This window comes from Trachurus japonicus, chromosome 3, assembly GCF_045865225.1.
Source record: "Trachurus japonicus isolate A0001 chromosome 3, Traja_1.0".
Lineage (NCBI taxonomy): Eukaryota > Metazoa > Chordata > Actinopteri > Carangiformes > Carangidae > Trachurus > Trachurus japonicus.
In genome coordinates, this window is record NC_140909.1 from 38337713 (window position 1) to 38360437 (window position 22725).

The 22725-nt window shown below is 41.5% G+C and overlaps 1 protein-coding gene across 1 annotated transcript in view; it reads right to left on the bottom strand.

Moving 5' to 3' along the window:
* Positions 1-19780, bottom strand: part of LOC146990368 (uncharacterized) — a 64793-nt gene extending 45013 nt beyond the window's left edge. The window contains exon 1 of the mRNA XM_085772428.1: positions 19394-19780. Within this exon, the coding sequence (XP_085628554.1) occupies positions 19394-19586 (193 nt within the window). The 5' untranslated portion in view covers positions 19587-19780. The remainder of the gene's footprint in view (positions 1-19393) is intronic.
* Positions 19781-22725: the final 2945 nt, after the last annotated feature.

Genomic DNA, 22725 nt, shown 5'->3' on the forward strand with positions numbered 1-22725 from the left:
AATGTGTGCATAATGAGTGTGTAAGAACATTCCCACGCAAAGTATGGAATTTATCAACTTGTACTTGTGCTTAGGAACGTGTGTAAATTTAAGCACAACTCTGACCATGCGTACACACAAAATCTAGTGGTAGAACAGTGGAACTACAAATAGAACCCAGTGGAGGAGTCACAGTGTTCAGCAGTCTCAAACTTCACACATGTTCCCTGTTTCCTAATTTAAAAAAATTCTCAATTAGTAATTTAGCAGACATTTTGAATGATTGGTGTGACAAGCTATAAAAGTATGCAGGTACATTTGTGTTGTTATTCTTCAATCAAAAAATATATTTTCAATTAAAAAAAAAAAAACACTTTTTTTTTTATTATTGAAGTTAATGTTTTTTTTATTGAAAATATATTTTTTGATTGAAGAATAAAGACACAAATCTACCTTCATATAAAAGACAGCTTTTTTATTTCTCAGTGATCTTTCCTCTGACCCAACAGAATTAACAGCAGTTGTTACTTTCTCCATATGCAGCATTTTTTCTTTTGTTGGTCACACCTGCATTTAGTGTTCCAAACAGTATTTTTTGGTTTGATTCAACTTCTCCTCTAAGTACCTCAATCTCGGTATCAGAGAAACTCCTCTTCTCCGCCCTCTTTGCCATGATTTTGGTGTGTGGGAAAAAATCCATTCACGCATTATTAAAGGCAGGGATGCAAACGGGTCAGGACCAAAAAAGAGAGGAATTGTCTGGCGGGGGGGGGGGGTTGGGGCTCACCATTAACAAATAATTACATTACAATATCATGGAAAAGTCAATTCCCAGTAGTTCAACCCCAACCAAGTATTGAGTGCATATAGATGGACATAGTTTTCAGAAGGCCAACATTTCTATATTAAAAATGCTTTAAAAAAAAAAAAAATCCTTTGCAATATTTCAATTTTGGAGATACTGATTTTTAGGTCTTCACTGAATGTTAGTCATAATTATTACTATTAAAATAAACTGAATAAATAAAGACATGGGATGTTTCATTCAGTGTGTAATGGACATATAGGCCTATATAATGTGTTAGTTTCACTTTAATTGAACACATTCTACATCGCGGAGGCGACGTCTTTAGGGCTTCCTAGGGCTTCCTTCCCCTCTGAAACGGGGCAGAGCTCTGTGGAAACACCTGCCTGACACAGCAACGTAGGGAACCGTGCACGTCCGCAGCGCACAGCTCCACGGACATGCACGGGGGAAAAAACGGCGTCGCCGTCGCACCGACTGCACGCGGATACGCGCCGCTTTGGGTAACGAGCGCGCACGTCGCGCGTCTACATTGGAGGTAGGCTGTTATCAGTATAATCAGAGACAACCATGAATGAGTTCGCCTCAGTTTCACGTGATTGTCACTGTCAGCCTGTTAGAAAAAACATTTTACTGACCCCAGCTGATCGCTGAGACCCCCCCCCCCCCCTCCCAATAACAAAAACTCTTCGGATCTGAACGATTCACACAAGTCACCTAATTGGTCATGAAAAAAGCGAGTTTCGCTTTTCGGCGCGCTGTTTGCATCCCTGTAAAGGGATTGTTGCTACCATATATGGTCAATTGGAGGCGTGTCTGAAGGCAAATGACCCTAACCATGGTAGTTAGGAACAGGTGGGATTTATCATGACCGATTACTTACTAGTGTGCGTACGACCGGTGTCCGCACGTTTGATAAATACGGATTTTTTTGTACTTACACACATTCTAAATTTCATTCCTACGACAGAATTTAGAACCTTTTCTACGCACTGTTGATAAATGAGGCCCCTGTAGTTTTAATGTAAACAAAGTCATTTACGCAAGAAAAACACAAACGTATGTGAGAGACCGTCTTGGTGGTTTTAGTGTTAACATTAGCCTAATGAAGAATGAAGAAAACATGTTACAAATAAACTATGACCGAATTGGCAGCCGAAACAGTGTGCACTTATCTCAAGGAAATTTAAATCGAATGCAACTGTAACTTGTAATCCAAGAGGCTTCATCAGTTCATATGCATCAGATACATGAACTGATGAAGCCTCTTGAGAGGTGAAACATCTTCCTAGACAAATAACCAAGTCCAGTTGCATTCAATTTAAATTTCCTTGAGATAACTATGACCTGGACAAATGAGAATATTCACAGGCTTAGTGCATGTGCACTTATACGCCGGCCGGAGTCAACTCAACTCGCAACAATGTAGCTTTCCCTCGATTAAAGTAGTTAGTCTAGATGGAAACAGGGGTTCATGAGCACGTACTCGTTTTTTTTCCCCACCTGTTTTTTCTTAATCTTTAAAGTGTCTATTTTAAGATTCTGACAGGTACCAGGATGAAAAAATGTCCCATGGTGTTTACTTTTAACCCTTTACTGCCCCATCCCAAATTCGAGGCTGAAAAAACTGAAAATGAAATTGGTATAGCTCTTTAAGTAAACAACTCACAGAGACAAATTAACACGTTTTTCTACACAATTTGGGGCCAAGGAATTCAATAGAATAGTTATTTTTACGTTTTTAACACATCCTGACTTGATTTTGGGACAAAAATATCAAAAATTAGCTGAAAATTCTAAAATCGTATGTATATTTTCCCCTATACCAAAATCCTGTGCACTGAATGAAAACATTTTGAGATCTTTCTTAATCTTTAAAGTGTCTACTTTAAGACTCTGACAGGTACCAGGGTGAAAAAATGTCCCATGGTGTTTATTTTTAACCCTTTACTACACCTATCCCAAATTCGAGGCTGAAAAAACTGAAAATGAAATTGGCATAGCTCTTTCATTTAACAACTCACAGGGACAAATTAACACATTTTTCTACACAATTTGGGGCCAAGGAATTCAATAGAATAGTTATTTTTACGTTTTTAACACATCCTGACTTGATTTTGGGACAAAAATATCAAAAATTAGCTGAAAATTCTAAAATCGTATGTATATTTTCCCCTATACCAAAATCCTTTGCGCTGAATGAAAACATTTTGAGATCTTTCTTAGGTTGCTTTCACACCTAACCAAGTGGACTCGAGTTCGCTTGGGGGGCTGAAAGTTGCAACATTGTTGCATTATCACTTGGTTCGGTTCCGCGTTCACACTGCAACTTCTGAACCGCACCAAACTTGCGCCCCAAGCGCACCAAACATTCTGAGCGTCAAAAGTCGACGTCACTCCGCTCGCGACTGACAGACCTGCTGGGTAACAGTAAACATGGAGCAGCATGTGAAGTTGGCTGTTTGGGGGATGTTGTTTCTTTTTTTTATGTACCAATCAGGCCTGGAATTTCGTCATTTTAGGGGCAGGGCCACTTGGCCTTTCGTGTTGTCAATTTTTTGAGGGCACAAAGGCCAAAAGCCAGGGCAGCAAGGCCATAATATAAAACAATGATTTTAAATCCATGCCTTTAATGAATTTACTAACTACCGGTATCTGTTAAATTAATACATAAAACGGGCTCAAGCAAACCAGAAATTTTCTACTTTAAATTAATTTATGCATTTAATTTTTTGCACAAGGGTCCAGTCCTATGCAGCTATGTTTTGAAATTCCTATCTTACTTGTTCACTATTGCACTGGGCGATATGAGAAAAAATCCTATCACGATAATTTTTTTCATATCAGTCGACATCAATTTATATCACGATATAACTCAAATCACTATTTAGGTCAGGCTTAAATATTCCCTTATTGTCACAAGTGAGATTCTAGGTTATCAGAAGGTTATTTTGTGATTTTTTTTTTCCTGTCTAACATGACAGATGTAATGATGAACATTATACAACATCATATAAATAAAACACATGTTAGTATAGTAGCTTGCCTGGGTCTGGGCAGTGTTCAGGTCGGCACAGTTGATCTTTACGCCGGAATGCGGTGCGTTTGTATCGGTGTGAACACAACAGTGGCTCTGGGCTGAGCAGCAGCAGCAGCAGAGCAACCGCACCGTGACCGCGTCCGTTTGTTGGGTGAACGTGGCCGGGACGTCGGTCCGCTCCAGCTGTCTGTCTGGCGTCTCCATTGTTAAAGTTTAGTGTTAGCCTACTTCAGAGTTAATGACGCACCACGCATCTTTTCACGGTCAGTCATCCGAGTTCTCCTTGACTCCTTCACATTTTCTTCCGAGGCAAAACTCTTTTTTTATTTTTTCTATTTTTTACTGCCGGTGTGCCTCTGCTGACGTACACGGCTGTAGCAGCCCAAACACTTAGCACGTGTTGACATGTGGCTTGGCTCTTTTCCAGCCACATGATTGGTTCGGCGGGTGGGGGGTGTTTGATGAAGTCACCTGGTTGGCCGGCGATAGATTGGTCGTCAAACTGTTGTTATAGCCGCCCGAGCGGTTTATGCCAGGCTCGAATCAAACCCACCCCGTGATGATGCTGCCAGAATGGCATCAAAATACGCATTGTTTTTTCTTCAAAGACGCAGGTGTCAAAGCCGTGTTGACAGGAAAGAGGCAACGGAGAAAACCACAAAATCAACCGGGGCAGTGCGGGTGGGGCATCAAGGCCACTGTGGCCTTAGGGCAGATATTTTTTTCAAGGGCACAAGGCCAAATCGGACGGGCACGAGGGCCATGGCCCTCGTGGCCCTCGTGAAATTCCTGCGCTGGTACCAATTGCACTTGGCTCAGCAAGCCGTGCTGTACGACCACCATGTAAGGCAGCGAAGCAGAGCGCATTTCGCTCTTACTACTGCACTGAGGACGGAGAAACGGTACCAGAGGAAAAGACGGAGACTGATGAGAGATGTCGAGTTGTTGGCGTTGTTGCTACACAGACGGCGGACAAGATATGTAACCTAACAATAAAATAACCTATGCATTACGTATGTGTTTAGCAGTGGCGGCCTTAGACAGCTGGGGGCCGTTTCAATATTTCATATGAGGCCCTGCCCTGTTAAACATCAAATGATTTTCCAGCCATGTGCCCATGTGTCGCTGATGCTTTAAACCCTGAAAGGACGCAGTAAACGCACTATCCATGCATCCCAGGTACGCACAACACATTGAGTGTTAAAATCACTATCAGGGCAAGAAACCAGGACTTAGCAGAAAAAACGAGGACTTTCATCAAAAAGCAAAATCATGTACATTTTCAGACAAACTACAGGCTTTAACAATATTCTGAATTTAAATTGGCAACAAAAGTAATGAGAGCAAAGTGCTCCGCGTTATTTCAGCACCACGGACAAGGAAAGGACGAGACATGCGGACAGACAGACAGACAGACAGACGTACAGGTGCTGGTCCTGTCGGTGCTGCGGTGCTAGAGCAGCAGACAGACAGCTGTCTCCTCCATTAGTAAAATCTGTAAATAAGCTGCGAATAATATCACATTTTAGTTGTGCTCTCGCTGTGTTTTATTTCTCTGTTAAGTTAGGACGTACTCATAGATCGCCTGTTTGGAGGCATTTTAACCCGAGGAAAAAAAGAAAAGAGGAGGAAAGTGATTGACAGACGTCAATCATCAGGTTACGCAAATGGGCGCACGTCAGGAGGAAAGCAGGAAAAACAAAAGGACATTAGAAACGCTAAGAGAAAAGGAATAATACTGGGAGAAGGAAAACGAGGGTCTATTGATAGTTTGCGGGCCGTTTTCAAAGGTAATAGCCTACGTTGTTATTGATATTTCCTGCCGTTATTGTTAATTAGGAGCGATTAGTAGGCTACAGTGTCGCGGTGTGGCATGATACGCGCATCAGTGGTTGTAGAGCGGATCAGGGGTCGAGTGTGTGACCGCACGGTGGACAGAGCTGTTTGTGTGTGTGGTGGATGTAGGCCTGTGTGTGTGTATGATAACGGTTGAAACATAGGTAAGGCCGCCTATGGTGTTTAGTCCGCTGAGCTTTCACACTGCATACGAACCGAACCAGGGTTCACTTGCAAACGGACCGAGACCCCCGTTTTCAAGCGGACCAGAGTTCGTTTGTTTGATCCGCACCAGAGTTCGTATGAGCTTTCACACCTGCCCAAACGAACCGGACTATCCGAGCAAACGAACTCTGGTCCGTTTAAAGCGGACCAAAGGAGGACAGTGTGAATGCGCCCTTAATCTTTAAAGTGTCTACTTTAAGACTCTGACAGGTACCAGGATGAAAAGATGTCCCATGGTGTTTATTTTTAACACTTTACTGCACCTATCCCAAATCAAACCTGAAAACACTGAAAAAGAAATCAGCATATCTCTTGAAGTAAACAACAGAGAGAGACAAATTAACTAGGGATGCACCGATTGTGAAATTCTGGGCCGATGCCGATGCCGATGTTTAAAATAACAATTTGGCCGATGGCCGATGCCGATGTTTTTTCTTTTTGTTATTTATTCCGTCTTTGGTGCCACAGAAACATTAGGCTACTGAACTATTTTAAAAGTCTTTCAGCTCTTCATCATATTATTATTTAATGAGCACAAATTCAGTTAGACAAATTTATGAAACAAAAACAAACTTTAATGTCAATTTTTACTTGACATAACCTTAAAACACTTACAGTGGTTTTTTTAATAAAATGCTCAAATATGTCAAATTACTTCAACTTCTCTCCCTAACCCCCTTTATCTGCAATTAACCAACTTGCTCAGTAGGCTAGTAACACAGAGACAGAAGGATAAAAGGTTGTTGTTTTTTCCCAAACAGTTGATGAACTAAAAAATAATCTGTATAATGTACACTGAAAGAGGAACTAAGCAGGATTTCTCCCGTGGCTATGCTACATTTTTACCTCAATTAAAAAGCCCCAGAGTAATTGTGATAGTTAACTACATGACTTGTGACTGGTAACGAGTGAGAACGGAGGCTCTCTGCCTTCACCTGGCGTCTCTCTCGTTGCAACATCAGTGTAGTAGTGTCTACCTGGCCCCGCGGTGTCCGTGTCCCAGCTCTTGTCTCTGTGGCACCGCGACGCAGACGCGCTGCGTAACGTAATGTTTATAACAGTTACGTAATCCACCGCTCCATTTATTGATTTCTCGCTGGCGTCGGTGTAAACACATACACGTGGCCAGGCGGAGGTTAGAGGGAAAAAAAGCGACCAGACGAGTTCCTCTCTAACGGGTGTATACAGGGGATTTAAATGACGAGGGGCGTTCAGGCTCCTCCGTTCCTCCGCTCGCCATGACCACGCTGCACATATCAAGCGTGTTTATTAAACATGCGCGCAACTTTTTTTTTCAAAAATCAATCCGCGGATCACATGTGTGCTGAACCGAAGATATTGATCCGAACAGATCACAGATCAATGATGATCCGTTGCACCACTAATATCTTCCCCCCCAAACAAAGGAAAAAAGAAAGGTTCCTCCCGAGCACAGCTGTTCATGCGGCATTTAAACCAACATAAACATCGGCCACTGCCATCGGTGAATGTCATCTTTTTTTGCCGATGGCCGATGGCAGTTAACGAGCCGAACATCGGCCGATGTCGATGTTAGACCGATGCATCGGTGCATCCCTAAAATTAACACATTTTTCTACACAATTTTGAAACAGGGAATTCAACAAAATAGTAATTTTTAAGTTTTTTAACACATCTTGACTTGATTTTGGGACAAAAATATCAAAAATTAGCTGAAAATTCTAAAATCGTATGTATATTTTCCCCTATACCAAAATCCTGTGCACTGAATGAAAACATTTTGAGATTTTTCTTAATCTTTTAAGTGTCTACTTTAAGACTCTGACAGGTACCAGGATGAAGAAATGTCCCATGGGGTTTATTTTTAACACTTTACTGCATCTATCCCAAATCAAACCTGAAAAACTGAAAAAGAAATTACGGTAGCATAGCTCTTGAGGTTAACCAGGGTTAACCAGGGTTAACCTCAAGTCAACCATGTGGCTACTTAAGGACCTTGGGATTCGAGGCCAAGCCCAATGCCAGACCATCAAAGCCCTCTCAGGAGCAGCAGAGCATGGAAGCCGATGGCTGTGGGCAAAGAGGCGTGACACCTCCTGGACCCATAAGTAACACCAGTGGCCTAGAAGCGTTGAAAGCAGAGGGGGCCACACCTGGGACATCGTCACCACTCAAACCTCAGGATGACAAGCTTAATCTAGGGATAGTTTCATCTAGTCCTAAAACAGAACTCATCTGTGTGGGTTGTTAACTTCAAGATATTACCGTGATTTCTTTTTAATTTTTTTCAGGTTTGATTTGGGATAGGTGTAGTAATGGGTTAAAAATAAACCCCACAGGACGTTTTTTCATCCTTGTACCAAAATCTTAAAGTAGACACTTTAAAGATTGAGAAAAATCTCAATGTTTTCATCCAGTGTAAAGGATTTTGGTATTGTGGAAAATATACATGCGATTTTAGAATTTTCAGCTAATTATTCATATTTTTGTCCCAAAATCAAGTCAAGATGTGTTTAAAAACTTAAAAATAACTATTTTGTTGAATTCTCTGTTTCAAAATTGTGTAGAAAAATGTGTTAATTTGTCTCTCTCTGTTGTTTACTTCAAGAGATATTCTGATTTCTTTTTCAGTGTTTTCAGGTTTGATTTGGGATAGGTGCAGTAAAGTGTTAAAAATAAACACCATGAGACATCTTTTCATCCTGGTACCTGTCAGAGTCTTAAAGTAGACACTTTAAAGATTAAGAAAGATCTCAAAATGTTTTCATTCAGTGCACAGGATTTTGGTATAGGGGAAAATATACATACGATTTTAGAATTTTCAGCTAATTTTTGATATTTTTGTCCCAAAATCAAGTCAGGATGTGTTAAAAACGTAAAAATAACTATTCTATTGAATTCCTTGGCCCCAAATTGTGTAGAAAAATGTGTTAATTTGTCCCTGTGAGTTGTTTACTGAAAGAGCTATGCCAATTTCATTTTCAGTTTTTTCAGCCTCAAATTTGGGATAGGTGTAGTAAAGGGTTAAAAATAAACACCATGGGACATTTTTTCACCCTGGTACCTGTCAGAGTCTTAGAGTAGACACTTTAAAGATTAAGAAAAATCTCTAAATGTTTTCATTCAGTGCAAAGGATTTTGGTATAGGGGAAAATATACATATGAATTTAGAATTTTCAGCTAATTTTTGATATTTTTGTCCCAAAATCAAGTCAGGATGTGTTCAAAACTTAAAGATAACTATTCTGTTGAATTCCTTGGCCCCAAATTGTGTAGAAAAATGTGTTAATTTGTCCCTGTGAGTTGTTTACTTAAAGAGCTATGCCAATTTCATTTTCAGTTTTTTCAGCCTCGAATTTGGGATAGGGGCAGTAAAGGGTTAAAAATAAACACCATGGGACATTTTTTCATCCTGGTACCTGTCAGAATCTTAAAATAGACACTTTAAAGATTAAGAAAAAACAGGTGGGGAAAAAAAATCAGGACGTGCTCGTGGACCCCTGTTTCCATCTAGACTAAGTTCTGTCATCTCCCACTTTGTACCGGATAAGAGACAGCACCTGACAGATATGTGCTAAATGTTTGGATGCAACAAAGTCACTGTTAACAAAATCAGCATCTAATCTGTTCCTTCAAGAGCAGCTGCTGACAGATGTGCATTATTGCTCCGCTCGTGAGTCTAGCCGCATCGGGTCCAGGCTGCTGGCACGGACAAAGCAGCTTAGAAACTGTTTAAACGAGCGATCGTAGGACATGAGTGAATTGTTACATTCACCAGAACTTGCAGAAAATAGATGTTAGACAATTTACTCAAACTTGGAGCCAGACCCGGCCAGGCTACAGGAGAGATCAAAAATATGCAGGGGACCCCCAAAAGGTTGAGAACCACTGATCCTGTTGAACGTAACCACTGTGATACAATAAAAAACAACAACAACATTGATCTGATTGACCGGCATAGCGGTCCCTCTCTCCATTTACTCTCTAGCTCTCTCGACCACAGCTGCAAATGAAGTAGCCTATGGCCTATGAACAGCGCCACTCTCCATTGCAGCTACGTTGTGGTCAAATGTGGAATTATCCCAAAATCTTTTGAGCTGCATCTCAGTACGATGCTTCCACCTAGTGGCTACAGTGTGACCTACAATTTCACACAACGCGTGAATCACGCTTTCCGTGAGGGAAACGTCCATTTGACACTGTACCGTGCCCAAGCACGTTTGCCCCCTTAAGTCCGGATTCTATTGCTAGTGTGAGAGCAAGCGTTCCGTGCTTGAGCAGGTACACTTCCCTGGCCCGGCACGGTTGGGAGAGGTGTGCTTGGGCACGGTACGCTTGGCCAGGAATGCGTACAGTAATGTGCTGCAGGCTCGTTCTCCACCACGTGTCTGCAACCGCGTGTAAACAACAGTCACTTAACCATTACGTCGCGCCGTAAACATCGCTAGTTAACGTCGCTTTGATTAAACTTTAAGATAACCATGACAACCGGTCAAACAATTAAAAAGCGCCGTTCTCGGGGCGGTGTTTAGCTCAGTTGGTAGAGCACCCGCCCCATGTGTTGAGGCTACAGTCCTCACTGCAGGCGGCCCCGGTTCGAATCCCGCGTCGAGCGGCCCTATCCTGCGTGTCATTCCCTCCCTCTCTGCCTCCCATTTCCTGTCACTCTATGAACTGTCCTATCCATTAAAGGCATAAAAGCCCCCAAAATATACTTTAAAAAAAAAAAAAAAAAAAAAGCGCCGTTCTTGGGGCGGTGCGTGGCGCAGTGGTTAAGGCGGCCGCCCCATGTAGAGGCTACAGTCCTCAACGCAGGCGTCCCCGGTTCGAATCCCGCGCAGAACTTTCCTGCATGTCGTTCCCCCTCTCTCTGCCTCCCCCTTTCCTGTCTATCTATACTGTGCTATCAAATAAAAGGCAAAAAACGCCAAAAAATATACTTAAAAAAAAAAAGCGCCGTTCTTTCTGCAGTCAGAGCGCATCCGCCGTGTTGGTATATCAACGTGATGATGTTTGTGTCGGAGGCAACCGTGCTTGAGCACGCTTGGGTTCGAGGTAGTGTGAGTGCGGGCCAGTGGGGGACAGGGGAGGGGGGGCATTCGGGCTTCAGCACGGTACGGAACAACTGGCCCTAGTGTGAGTGTATTCTCACATCTCATACTGTAATAAATATAATTTGGGCCAGCACCTACTCTTCTTGTTTTACAAGCAATCCATAGATGTCAGAAATCCTTTGTAAGAATTGCCACCAACTCTTCTTATCTAACCCCAACGAAGCCACTATTTAAACAATTACAACTTCTTACAACGTATGAGGTGAATAAGTATCAAACAGGAGTTCTTATGTATAAAGTAATTTGCCTTCCTGCATCTTTACCTATCTTTTTTCAAAGTTACTTAGAGTTCAACTCTCATTATCATGTAGGGGAGACCGGGGTTGGTTGTCACACTTTTTACTCATGTACGAATTGCTCATCTTCGAAAAAACTTTGAACAGTAATTCAACATTAAATGAAAGCTTAAGGTCTTGGCTTGAAACTGGTATCCTTTTTGTCTTTAGAACATATTGCAACAAGAAGTAATTCACCATGAAAGACACTCTGACACAATGTGACAACCAACCCCATCACGGGGTTGGTTGGCCGCATCCGGCCCGCTGAACCTTTCAATCAGGCTCGCGAGTTCTACTAGTTTACATATTACTGTATACTGTATTTCTCGGGCACCGTGCGCCTGTAAGTCAATGCACTGGGACATCGAAACACGTGTGGAGCGTTTGTGTGTGCCTGTGAGGCCCTGCACTGGGATACAGAAACGTTGACGAACCCAAATCACCATGCGCAAGTGTTTGGGGAGCGGGCTGGACTGCACGGTTTTCCCTGCCTGTCTGCAGAGACCGTGGGTGATTTTCACCGCCGTCTTGGTTCAACTGTGTGTGCATCATGCATGGGGGGCCGTTCAGATGAAGCGTCTTTTGCGCGAGCTCAAACCCATTCAATGTAGCCGCGCGTCATGCACGCTCACAACTCAAAAACCGTAGCCGCGCGCATTTGATGAAACGCAATTGTTTTTTCGTGCACGTCCGTGGCGCACAGCTGCACGACCTGCTTCTCCCCCGGTGTTGTGTCCCGGTGCCCTCGGCCTGTGTCTCTCCTACTGTTTCCCACTGAGCTCTGCCTCGTTTGAAAGGTGAAGGAAGCCCGTGTGTGGACAGACGTCGCCTCCGAGATGTAGAATGAGAAACACACATTTCAGGACTAATGACTTGTATCCTCAGTCCTCAGTCCTCAGTCAGAGATGTCCTGTGATGGTCAGCCTCCTTTCATATTTAAGCTGAAAATCACAGGGCATGTCTGAGGAAGTCAGCAGAGTAAAGCTCCAGCATGATATGTAAATGATGATGATAATGTCAAGACATTTACAAAACACAGTGAAGTGTATAAATAAAAAATATGTGCTTACAAGTAAAATAAAAATATTTAAATTATTAGACAAAAAGGTGAATTTAATTTCAATCTAGGCCTATTTGAATGTTCGGCCCCCAAGGTGTCTGTTAAGAAAAATTCTGGCCCTTCGACAAATGTATTTTAGTACCCCTGCTGTAGAGGTTCAATAGGGTTTCAGTGATAGGATTTTAAAAGAAGATGTGTAACTTTCTTGTTTTTTAAGCTAGACACACCAAATAACTTTTGAAATGAATACCACCTCTATAATAATCACCAGTGCCCCGAGAACGATCAAATTATCAAATCATTATGAATAATAATAATAATAATAATAATAATAATGTTGCCTCATTTGGCAACAACAAACAGCATACCAAGAACACATGTCCAATATTATAATAAGACTGAGGCAGGTGATCAGTTCTCTGAATTATCTAATGAGAAGTAAAATGGAAGAATTTGCACTGCTATAAAATTATTTCAATGTGAAAGCCATTGTCACTTATGTGACAACCAACCCCCAGAGCAGTGAGACAACCATCCCCAACTGACCATTTAACAAACATGTCAACACATAGCTTTAGCTTGCTGGCTAAAAGACGACTACAACAAAAACTACCACTTTTGTTTTGTTAATGAGTGTTTTATTGTGAAATGACTAGTAACGTGTAAGCTGTTATTACAAAAATAACACAAACATGAAAAATTACTCTGACCCATAAAAATGATAAAATATGTCCTCACCTCAATGTTTAGTATGCATTCAACAAAATGACTATTGCAAAATGAACAGGAAGTCAGGGCTCAAATTTAATATCAACATCATGTCACAGCGCTCTGTAGTGTGGCTGTAATAAGCACTGTGAGAACCAACCCGTGAGACAACCAACCCCGGTCTCCCCTACATTTTACAAGAAGAAAGAATGATTTACACATTCCTTTCTGTAGGACCTCTGTTGCTAAATTCTCATTTGTCTATCAAGGTGCGGTGCTGTGTATAATAAAACATTTTTTAAAATCATGTTTCTCTTTAAATACATTTAAAACCAAGCTCAAACAATACTTACAGATCTCGTCACTTTTGCATCATTGGGTTTTTGTGTGTATTTTATCTTCATTTCGCTATACTATTGTTAAACGTATATCTATATCTGTATGAGATTAAGATACGCACTTGTGTGCCTAATTGTGCATGTGTCATTGAGGAGGGGGGAGTAAAGTCTTCAGAAAAGTTATTCATTATTTTTTTAATGATTGTATGTCTGTCAGTGCAAACAATAAAATAAATACTCAAATGTCCCCTTTCTGTATGTGGTGAAGGCATGATCAAACATCTGAACCTAAAACACTGGAGTCTTACTGTAAATTCGACCTTAAAATTCACCACAAGGAGAAAAAACATGTGGGGAAAATAACCATTTACTGTCGATTTAGGTGATTTACAGAGCCGCACTAGGAACACAGGCATGAAGTAAACTAACTCGCTTGTTGATTATAACGAAGACTATTGAAAGCCCAAGTCGCCCTAATAAAATAATAATAATATTAATAATATTTTCCTATTTTTTGTAGACTCACTGGTGTATTTGCTGTTAGCCAACATGTGTGGTGGCCCTGAAGTGCAAAACATAACGGCAAATCAGACAACAACGACAAAAGAGAAAACACAAGACAAAAAGAGAAAACACAACGGCAAAAGAGAAAACACAACACAAAAAGAGAAAACACAATGGCAAAAGAGAAAACACAACACAAAAAGAGAAAACACAACACAAAAAGAGAAAACACAACGGCAAATCAGAAAACACAAAAGCAAAAGAGAAAACACAACACAGAAAGAGAAAACACAACGACATTAACCAAACCGGAAAAGGTAGGTACCCTCGGGCGCAGTGTTTCCCCCAGAAACTTTGTTAGTTAAGGTGGTGTCTGTCCTGTTGGCGGGGGGGGCGTAATAAGTTTCGCTTTCACCACGCGTTGCTGTTATGCATGCGCGCTTCTCTGTAGTAACCCTGCTCGGGCGACATGAATCGTCGCTGATTGGACAAAAGAGGGCCTGTTGTTCTGGTACCAGTTGGAAAAGCCAGGTTGGACCAAGTCTCATAAGTCCATCCTGGTTTAGTTGGTTGTTCGAACGCCAAGCCAGGCTGAGAAGGAGCAGCTTTGTCAAGCCAGGTGTAACTTATTCTCTCGTCAGTAGACCACAGAGATTGATCACAGATTCACCGATGAGACGACAGGTGTGGCTGCTTTCCTCCAATCAACAGGAACTTAATGCTGACGTCAGGTGACACACCTCTCTTAAAAAAAAAAAAAAAGCACTGATGCTGTCGTAAAGCTCAGAGAGAGCACGGTGGACAACTGCGGGCTAATTTAATAATCCAAAATTATAATCACAACTCAAGTTCCTTTCACAAATTAACAGTTGTGCACTTTGCCTTATAGTCCAGTCATTTTAGGCCAAAAAAGGGGTCAACGTTAAACAAATTGCAACAGAAGCAAACTCATCTGATTTTGTATCCTCAGCATGTCCTGAGTGTGGGAAAAAAAGCCCCGAAGAATCCCATTAGGGGAAAGTTTAGAAAAACACCCAAACATATCCCAAAAAAGCACAGGAAATAACCATATTTTAGGAGTGTATTTCTCAAATAATAAGTGTTTCCTTACAGTATCTTTGTATTAAATAAAAATAGGTAACTTTTTGTGCAGTTTCATAGTCTACTGCGATGCCATCATAAAAAAAAAAAATTCACGTGTATAGGGTAAAATTTTTAACCTTTAGATATCTCCATGAAAATTACTGAGTTGATTACTTACATTAAGGCAAACAAAAAATGTATTACAAGTTTTTTGAAATTCTTTGTTAACATGAGCAAATTTGCATAAATCTGCATACATTTGCATAAATTCCACCGTTTTGACGGCACATGTGAAGTTGCTGTGGTGGTACCGGCATGAAAACTGGAATGAGTTGACTCCATCGGTCAACCGACAAGTTGACCACTTTAAATTTCAAGATGACTGCAATTTTTCACGACAGCCACATCCTTAGTAGAGCAGGTATGACATGAGCCAACAGTGCATAATCCAATTGACCCTTTGTCAAGGCCCCGCCCCCCACGGTTACTGTTGCTAGGTTGGACAAACAATGGTCACGGAAGGGTTAACTCCCATTGGAAACCATTGAAAATTAGGCAGATTTAAATTGCTTGTAAAGAAAATTTTAATTAACTTATGCATCAGAAAAATAGTGTCCATGATAGAGGACAGACGTGGCTCAATAGCGATTGAACGGGCATTACCTGACTTTTCCGAAAAATGGGGAAAAATCATTGTTTTGGTCACTCACTAGCTAGTAGCTAACGACGCTAGCTAGCGTTAGCTACAAGCTAACGCCTAATCTCCGCCGATCTCCCGTTTCTCCTCGTAAAACTTCACAAAGTTCAAAAGACATTAGCAGCGGTAATGTTACGTTTGCTAGATAACTTTGAAGGTATTAGATCCTCTCTGTCTATGAACACGACCAGAGAGTGGACTGGAGGATGAATGAGCTTCAATAGCACTTCAGTACAGCCAGGGAAAAACAGGCTCACTTCTCATGAGGACTGCACACAACAACAACAACAAACAAAACTTTGCAGTTAACCCCTGACCTATGCCTAGAGCTCCCCCTAGTGGACCACCCCCAAACCCTATTATTAAGCTCAACTAACAGAAGGTTAAAGTAATATGTTATACAGTACACATGGGCCAAGTAGCCTATGTTTATTGATGTCTTAGGTTTGGGGAATGGGATAAAAATGACTCCAGGAATACGTTACAGATATCGTGAGTTGCTATTGCAGGAACCCCAGGCACATTTTAACCATATTGAAAAATTATTAAGTAGTTTTTGCCAAAAAAATTGCTGTCTACCTATCTCGTTTCATAGGGTTTCATTCCAGGGTTGTCCAACCTTAGAATGTTGTGCAACATGTGACATGGGGAGAAGCGCTCTGATTGGTGGATCAGCAGACCAATCAGAAGGCCAACAAAGGGTCAATTACGTATGGCTAATTTGCATACATACAACACCTGATCTAAACATTGGGTAGAGCAGGTGAAAATGTCTTGTTCAATCTTGTTAACATATAATATGTTAACAAGATTGAACAAGACATTTTTTAACTGTAATATGATATTACAGTTAAAAAACTTAAGGAATGGAACCAAAGGCTACCCATGAGCATTAGTAGAGACGGAGCATGTCATACCTGCTCTACTAAGGATGTGGCTGTCTTGAAAAATTGCAGTCATCTTGAAATTTAAAGTGGTCAACTTGTCGGTTGACCGATGGAGTCAACTCATTCCAATTTCCATGCCGGTACCACCACGGCAACTTCATATATACATGTGCTGTCAAAACGGTGGAATTTATGCAAATGTATGCAAATTTGCTCATGTTAACAAAGAATTTCAAAAAACTTGTAATACATTTTTTGTTTGTCTTAATGTAAGTAATCAACTCAGTAATTTTCATGGAGATATCTAAAGGTTAAAAATTTTACCCTATACACGTGAATTTTTTTTTTTTATATGCGTATAAATGGGATATGTTTGGGTGTTTTTCTAAACTTTCCCCTAATGGGATTCTTCGGGGCTTTTTTTCCCTCACTCAGGACATGCTGAGGATACAAAATCAGATGAGTTTGCTTCTGTTGCAATTTGTTTAACCTTTTCTCATAAAATGACTGGACTATTAATGATGAGCAGTGGAAGATCATTCATTGCACAAATCTGAAGTAAAGTTTACAGCACATGGCCAAATGTGCAACAGGTGAAAATTAATTAAATATTAGAACATTGTGCTGTTTGGTGCTTCAATAAATTGCCGATAACAGTGATGAGGTCTATAAATTATTTGGAAGGTGCTCACACTCACTCAATTTTATTCTTATTTTCTTACCTCAACCAATATTTAGGCCAGTATAATCGTAACATATTTTATGAAAATAATTTTGAAGGCCTAATTATGAAAAAAAAAAGCCTAATAAATATTGTAAATGTTTCATATTTTTTATTTATTGTTAATGCATTTTATTTGTTTATAATTCAGGCCAATATGTACATAAGAACATGTATGAAACACATTGATTTCTGATCAGAGTGACTGCTGACTTCACAGATAAAGACAACAGAATCAACTAAGCCTGGCTGTTAGCCTGGTCTGGAGCAGGCTAGCTGCAGAGAATAAATCACCATAGTAACTTGACCAGGATAAAGGTATCCAGCTTTCAAACAACCGACTTGAGGCTAAATTAGGCCAGGATAACCAACATATCCCGGCTTAATCCCTTATCTAGGTTTCGAACAACAGGCCCCTGAGGGGTATTGCACAAAACCTAGATAAGGGATTAAGCCGGGATATGTTGGTTATCCTGGCTTAATTTGGCCTCAAGTCGGTTGCATGAAAGCAGCTCAAATCTATCCTGGTCAAGTTACCATGGTGATTCATTCTCTGCAGCTAGCCTGCTCCAGACCAGGCTAACAGCCAGGCTTAGTTGATTCTGTTGTCTTTATCTGTGAAGTCAGCAGTCACTCTGATCAGAAATCAACGTGTTTCAGACAGTTATTCCATGTCCTTATGTTCATATTGGCCTGATTTATAAACAAACAAAATACATTTACAAATCTGTGTCCATCTATGATATTTTATGACCACTAGTAGCTATATATTACTGGCTTCTCATAAAAAGCAATGTAGCAAAAATGGCATATAGATTTATTTTTCTATTTTTTAAAATAAAATGTTAATATATTGGCCTAAATATTGGTTGAGGTAAGAAAATGAGAATAAAATTGAGTGACTGTGAGCAACCACCTTCCAAATAATTTATACACCTCATGTGAACATTGTTATCAGCAATTTATTGAAGCAGCAGACTGCATAATGTTTTTATATTTACCAGTAATTCATTTTCACCTGTTGAACTTTTGGTCACTTTTGCTGTATAAACTTGTATTACTTGTTATGTACTTAAGATTATAAGGAATTTGGACAATGAATCAACTTCCACTGCTCATCATTTAGGCAAAGTGCACAACTGTTCATTTGTGAAAGGAACTTGAGTTGTGATTATAGTTTTGGATTATTCAATCAGTCCACAGTTGTCCGCTGCGCTCTCTCTGAGCTTTATGACAGCGGTGCTTTTTTTTTTTTTTTTAAGAGGTGAGTCACCTGACGTCAGCACTAAGTTCCTGTTGATTGGAGGAAAGTGGCCACACCCGTCCTCTCATCAGTGAATCTGTGATCAATGTCTGTGGTCTACTGACGAGAGAATAAGTTCCACCTGGCTTGACAAAGCCGCTGCTCCTCAGCCTGGCTCGGCGTTAGTGCAACCAATTAAGCCAAGATGCTCCGACCAGACTAGTTCAAGCCGCGCTTGCTCAGTTATCCTGGATTTCTTTATTCTACTTTTGTGCAATAGCCCCCTGGTCCGTGCTTTGAACCGGAAAGACAACACCGCCAGCGCGACAGACAAGCGGGACTAGCACAGAGGCCGCTGTATTGCCCAAAATGTTTTGCTTTTGTGTTTTCTGATTTGCCGTTGTTTAGTAATTTGTCGTTGTGTTTTCTGTTTTGTTGTTGTGTTTTCTGATTTGCCGTTGTGTTTTCTTTTTGTGTTATGTTTTCTCTTTTGCCGTTGTGTTTTCTCTTTTTGTGTTGTGTTTTCTGATTTGCTGTTGTTTAGTAATTTGTCGTTGTGTTTTCTGTTTTGTTGTTGTGTTTTCTGATTTGCCTTTGTGTTTTCTCTTTTTGTGTTGTGTTTTCTCTTTTGCCGTTGTGTTTTGTTTTCTGATTTGCCGTTGTTTAGTAATTTGTCGTTGTGTTTTCTGTTTTGTTGTTGTGTTTTCTGATTTGCCATTGTGTTTTCTGATTTGCCATTGTGTTTTCTCTTTTTGTGTTGTGTTTTCTCTTTTTGTGTTGTGTTTTCTCTTTTGCCGTTGTTGTCTGATTTGCCATTGTGTTTTGCACTTCAGGGCCACCGTAAACATGTCCTCTTTCTCTGCAAACGTTCATGGATTTAAAACTGAATCACTAACCCGTTTTGTTGAGAGCGACCCCAGGCTGCAGGAGAACATCCAGCATGTTCCTCTGCCGCTCGATCTCCTGTCTGAAGCCCGAAGCCTCCGCCTCGAACCCGGCTACGACTCTGTCCACGGCCGCTAAGATTTCCTGGGAGACGGCGGTGAGTCTCTCGGTAACGAATCCTCTCAGATCCTCGACCTCAGACATTTTTCCTCAAACTCTCCGTTGTCCCCGTCGAACGATTTGTCTCCCCAACCGCTACTCTCTTCCGGTTTGGGTACGTGCACAAATCCGGGTAGAAACTGCGACAACTTCAATAATGTTCGATAAACACTTCGTCAACCACAGACTCGGGTTGTGAGCTCTGTTCAGGACGCCATGTTATCTCTCGTCTCCTCCAACGAGACCCCCCTCCTTCTCTTTGTTGTTTCCGGAAGTGTACACGCGTCCTATACATAGGTTGGCCCAATCCCAAACTAGTCCCTACTCACTACCACTTCACTAGTGTCACTCCAAATGGAGTTCCACTCCCAGCTGCGGAGGGCACTCCTGATTAAGGGGGAGGAGGGTATAAATGTAAGCCAAACAAGTGAGACGCCCTCGCTACCTTAAAGGAAACAGGAAGGAACCGTTATCATGGAGACGCGTTGCCTGTGCTGCAGCTGTCATTTACCAGTTTAAACTCAAGACAATTCAAAGTGCTTTATATGAATTAGGTTGTGTCCGAAATCACTCACTCATTCACTACTCCCTACTCACTATATAGTGAATTCAATATAGTGGACTATATAGTGGACTCAACGGCGGAACGTCTCGGACACGCTCGGACACTACTCCGCTCGTTGCTCGGCGCCGTTAATTACGTCACAGCTGTCGCACAAATAAAACGTGATGTAAACACAACATCAAGTGGAGGAGTTATGTTTGTCTGTCCCTTTTAACTAATAAATCTGCCTTAACTAATAAATCTGCCTTGTATTTGATATGTGTTGTCACCAAAGCTTACATCTTTACATTACGAGCACCTTGATCTGTCTTGTTGATGTATCCTATGTAAATAAACGGGTCTCCGCATTGTATTGTTTTTATTAATAACTTTTTCCCGCCGCAACTCACGAATTCGTCTCGCGCACACAAAGGAAAACAAACTGCCGTTCATCTCAAACGGAAAAAAAATGCCAGCCACCGTCAATTTCGCGTTGTTCATCATAACAATTATTCAACTACTGTTGATAAGGAGGAGCAACAGACTTGCCAGGCGGCAGAGAAGACTGAGGCGTTTCGCTCTTGCTCGGCTCAGAAGACGTCGTCTAATTGTACGTACCGGTATGCTAGAGTACCTGCCAATTCTAGATACAGATCTGTACAACTACACCCTCTCCTGGAGAAACTTAAACATTACATAATTTTGTTTTCACATCACATAGCTTTCCTCCATGGCTGTCACACTACCAGTCACACATTTCATTACACTGTTATCATTTTTATTATTACTATTTATTATCAACACATACAGTACATCTACATTTATTTATCTATTATATACATACACCTAAATTTATTTATTTACATACATTTACATTTATTATATACATACATTTACATTTATTATTTACATACATCTACATTTATTATCTACATTGTTCTCATCTTTATTTACAGCATGGTCAAAGATCACAATACTGTGTATTGAACCGCCATGTTCCAGTGCTGACCCTCTACTTTGACGGCCAAAGTGAGCTGCGGCCAGACTTTCGCCTCTCGAGACCCACACTTACCAACCTGATCAACATCCTCCGCTCCCCCATCGACCACGGCTGGGGTCATGACCTTGAGGTTCTGGTGTTCGTTTTCTGGTTGGCAAGTGCAACCTCTTACCGCGTCGTTTCCAGGGCATTCGACATACCACGCTCCACAGTTTATGACATTATCCACAGAGTTACTGATAAAGTTATCAGGCTCAAAAACCAAATCATCTCCTTTCCTCCCCACGATGAGCTTCACAACATCGGTGCCGGCTTTGAGCGTCTGGCAGGATCTGCTGCATTAGCCAAGGTGGTAGGCAGCATTGACGGCTGCCACATTCGAATTAAGCCCAAAAGTGCAGACGCCCAATGCTACTTTAACAGGAAGCTTTTCTACTCTATTCAACTTCAGGCAGTGTGTGACCACCAGTGTCAATTTTTGGACATTTTTGTGGGTTACCCTGGTTCAGTCCACGATTCTCGCGTTCTCAAAAATAGCCCCCTCTTTGTGAACAGCCTGTACCCACCTGAAGGCTACTGCATTCTGGGGGATGGGGGATACCCCTGCTTGTCACAGCCCATCACACTCATCACACCCTACAGGGAGCCAGTGAGGAATGCGGTAGAGGCCAGATTCAACCGACACCATGCCAAGGCCCGTTCAGTCATTGAACGAGCCTTCGGCATCATGAAGACCAGGTGGCGATCTATTTTTTTTAAGGCCCTTGAAGTGCACCCAGCTTTTGCCGTCAAGGTCATCGCCTGCTGTGCAATCTTGCACAACCTGTGCCTCAGGGATGGTGACATTGTTGAGCCAGTGGAGGAACAACCTGAGCCAGATGCTGGAGGTGCTGAGCTTCACCCAGAGCTGCAGTGTGGGGAGCGACTCCGCAGTCGCATGGCTGCTGCAGTTTCTGCGCCGAATATCAATCCTGCAGCTCTGCAGGATCATGATTATTGAAGAGACAAAAATCAAATCAAAAATGTTAATAATTTAATCTTAGATAATTTATTCTCTCTCTCTCTCTCTCTCACAAATTTAATTCTCTTCTCTTCACCTGTCAACCTCCTCTGTCCTCTTATCTTCTCAAGTTGCAATTCATGTAAATAGTTTCAGTAGCTGATAGTTATAGATAGTATAGTAGATAGTGATAGAACGTAGCCTTTAATGTGTTTTATATGCTCACTGTTTAAAGTGAGTATAATGAAATGTTCATAGTAGTAGTAGTAGTATAGTATTTCTTGTCGGTGTTCACCTGTGTGTGATAAAGACCTGTATTTCAATTGATAACAAAGTGGGGCATACTTTTTTGTTATTTATTACTTTCACATTCACATTTTCTCTACAATTCTTTCGAGGAGGCTCAAAAGTCTCTCCTCCCTGGCCTCCTCCCTTTTCTCCCTTTCCTCTGCCCTCTTCTCCTGCCTCTCCATCAGCTCTACTACCGGGTCCCGCCGCTGACGCTTTGGAGGAGCTGGCTCAGACTCTGGCTCAGACTCCTGGTCCACACCCTGACTTTCCTGCTCTGGTGGCACTGAATCAGGGGAGGCTGATGCCGGGACTGGAGGGTTCTCCCCCCAGGCTGAGGCAATGAGGCAAG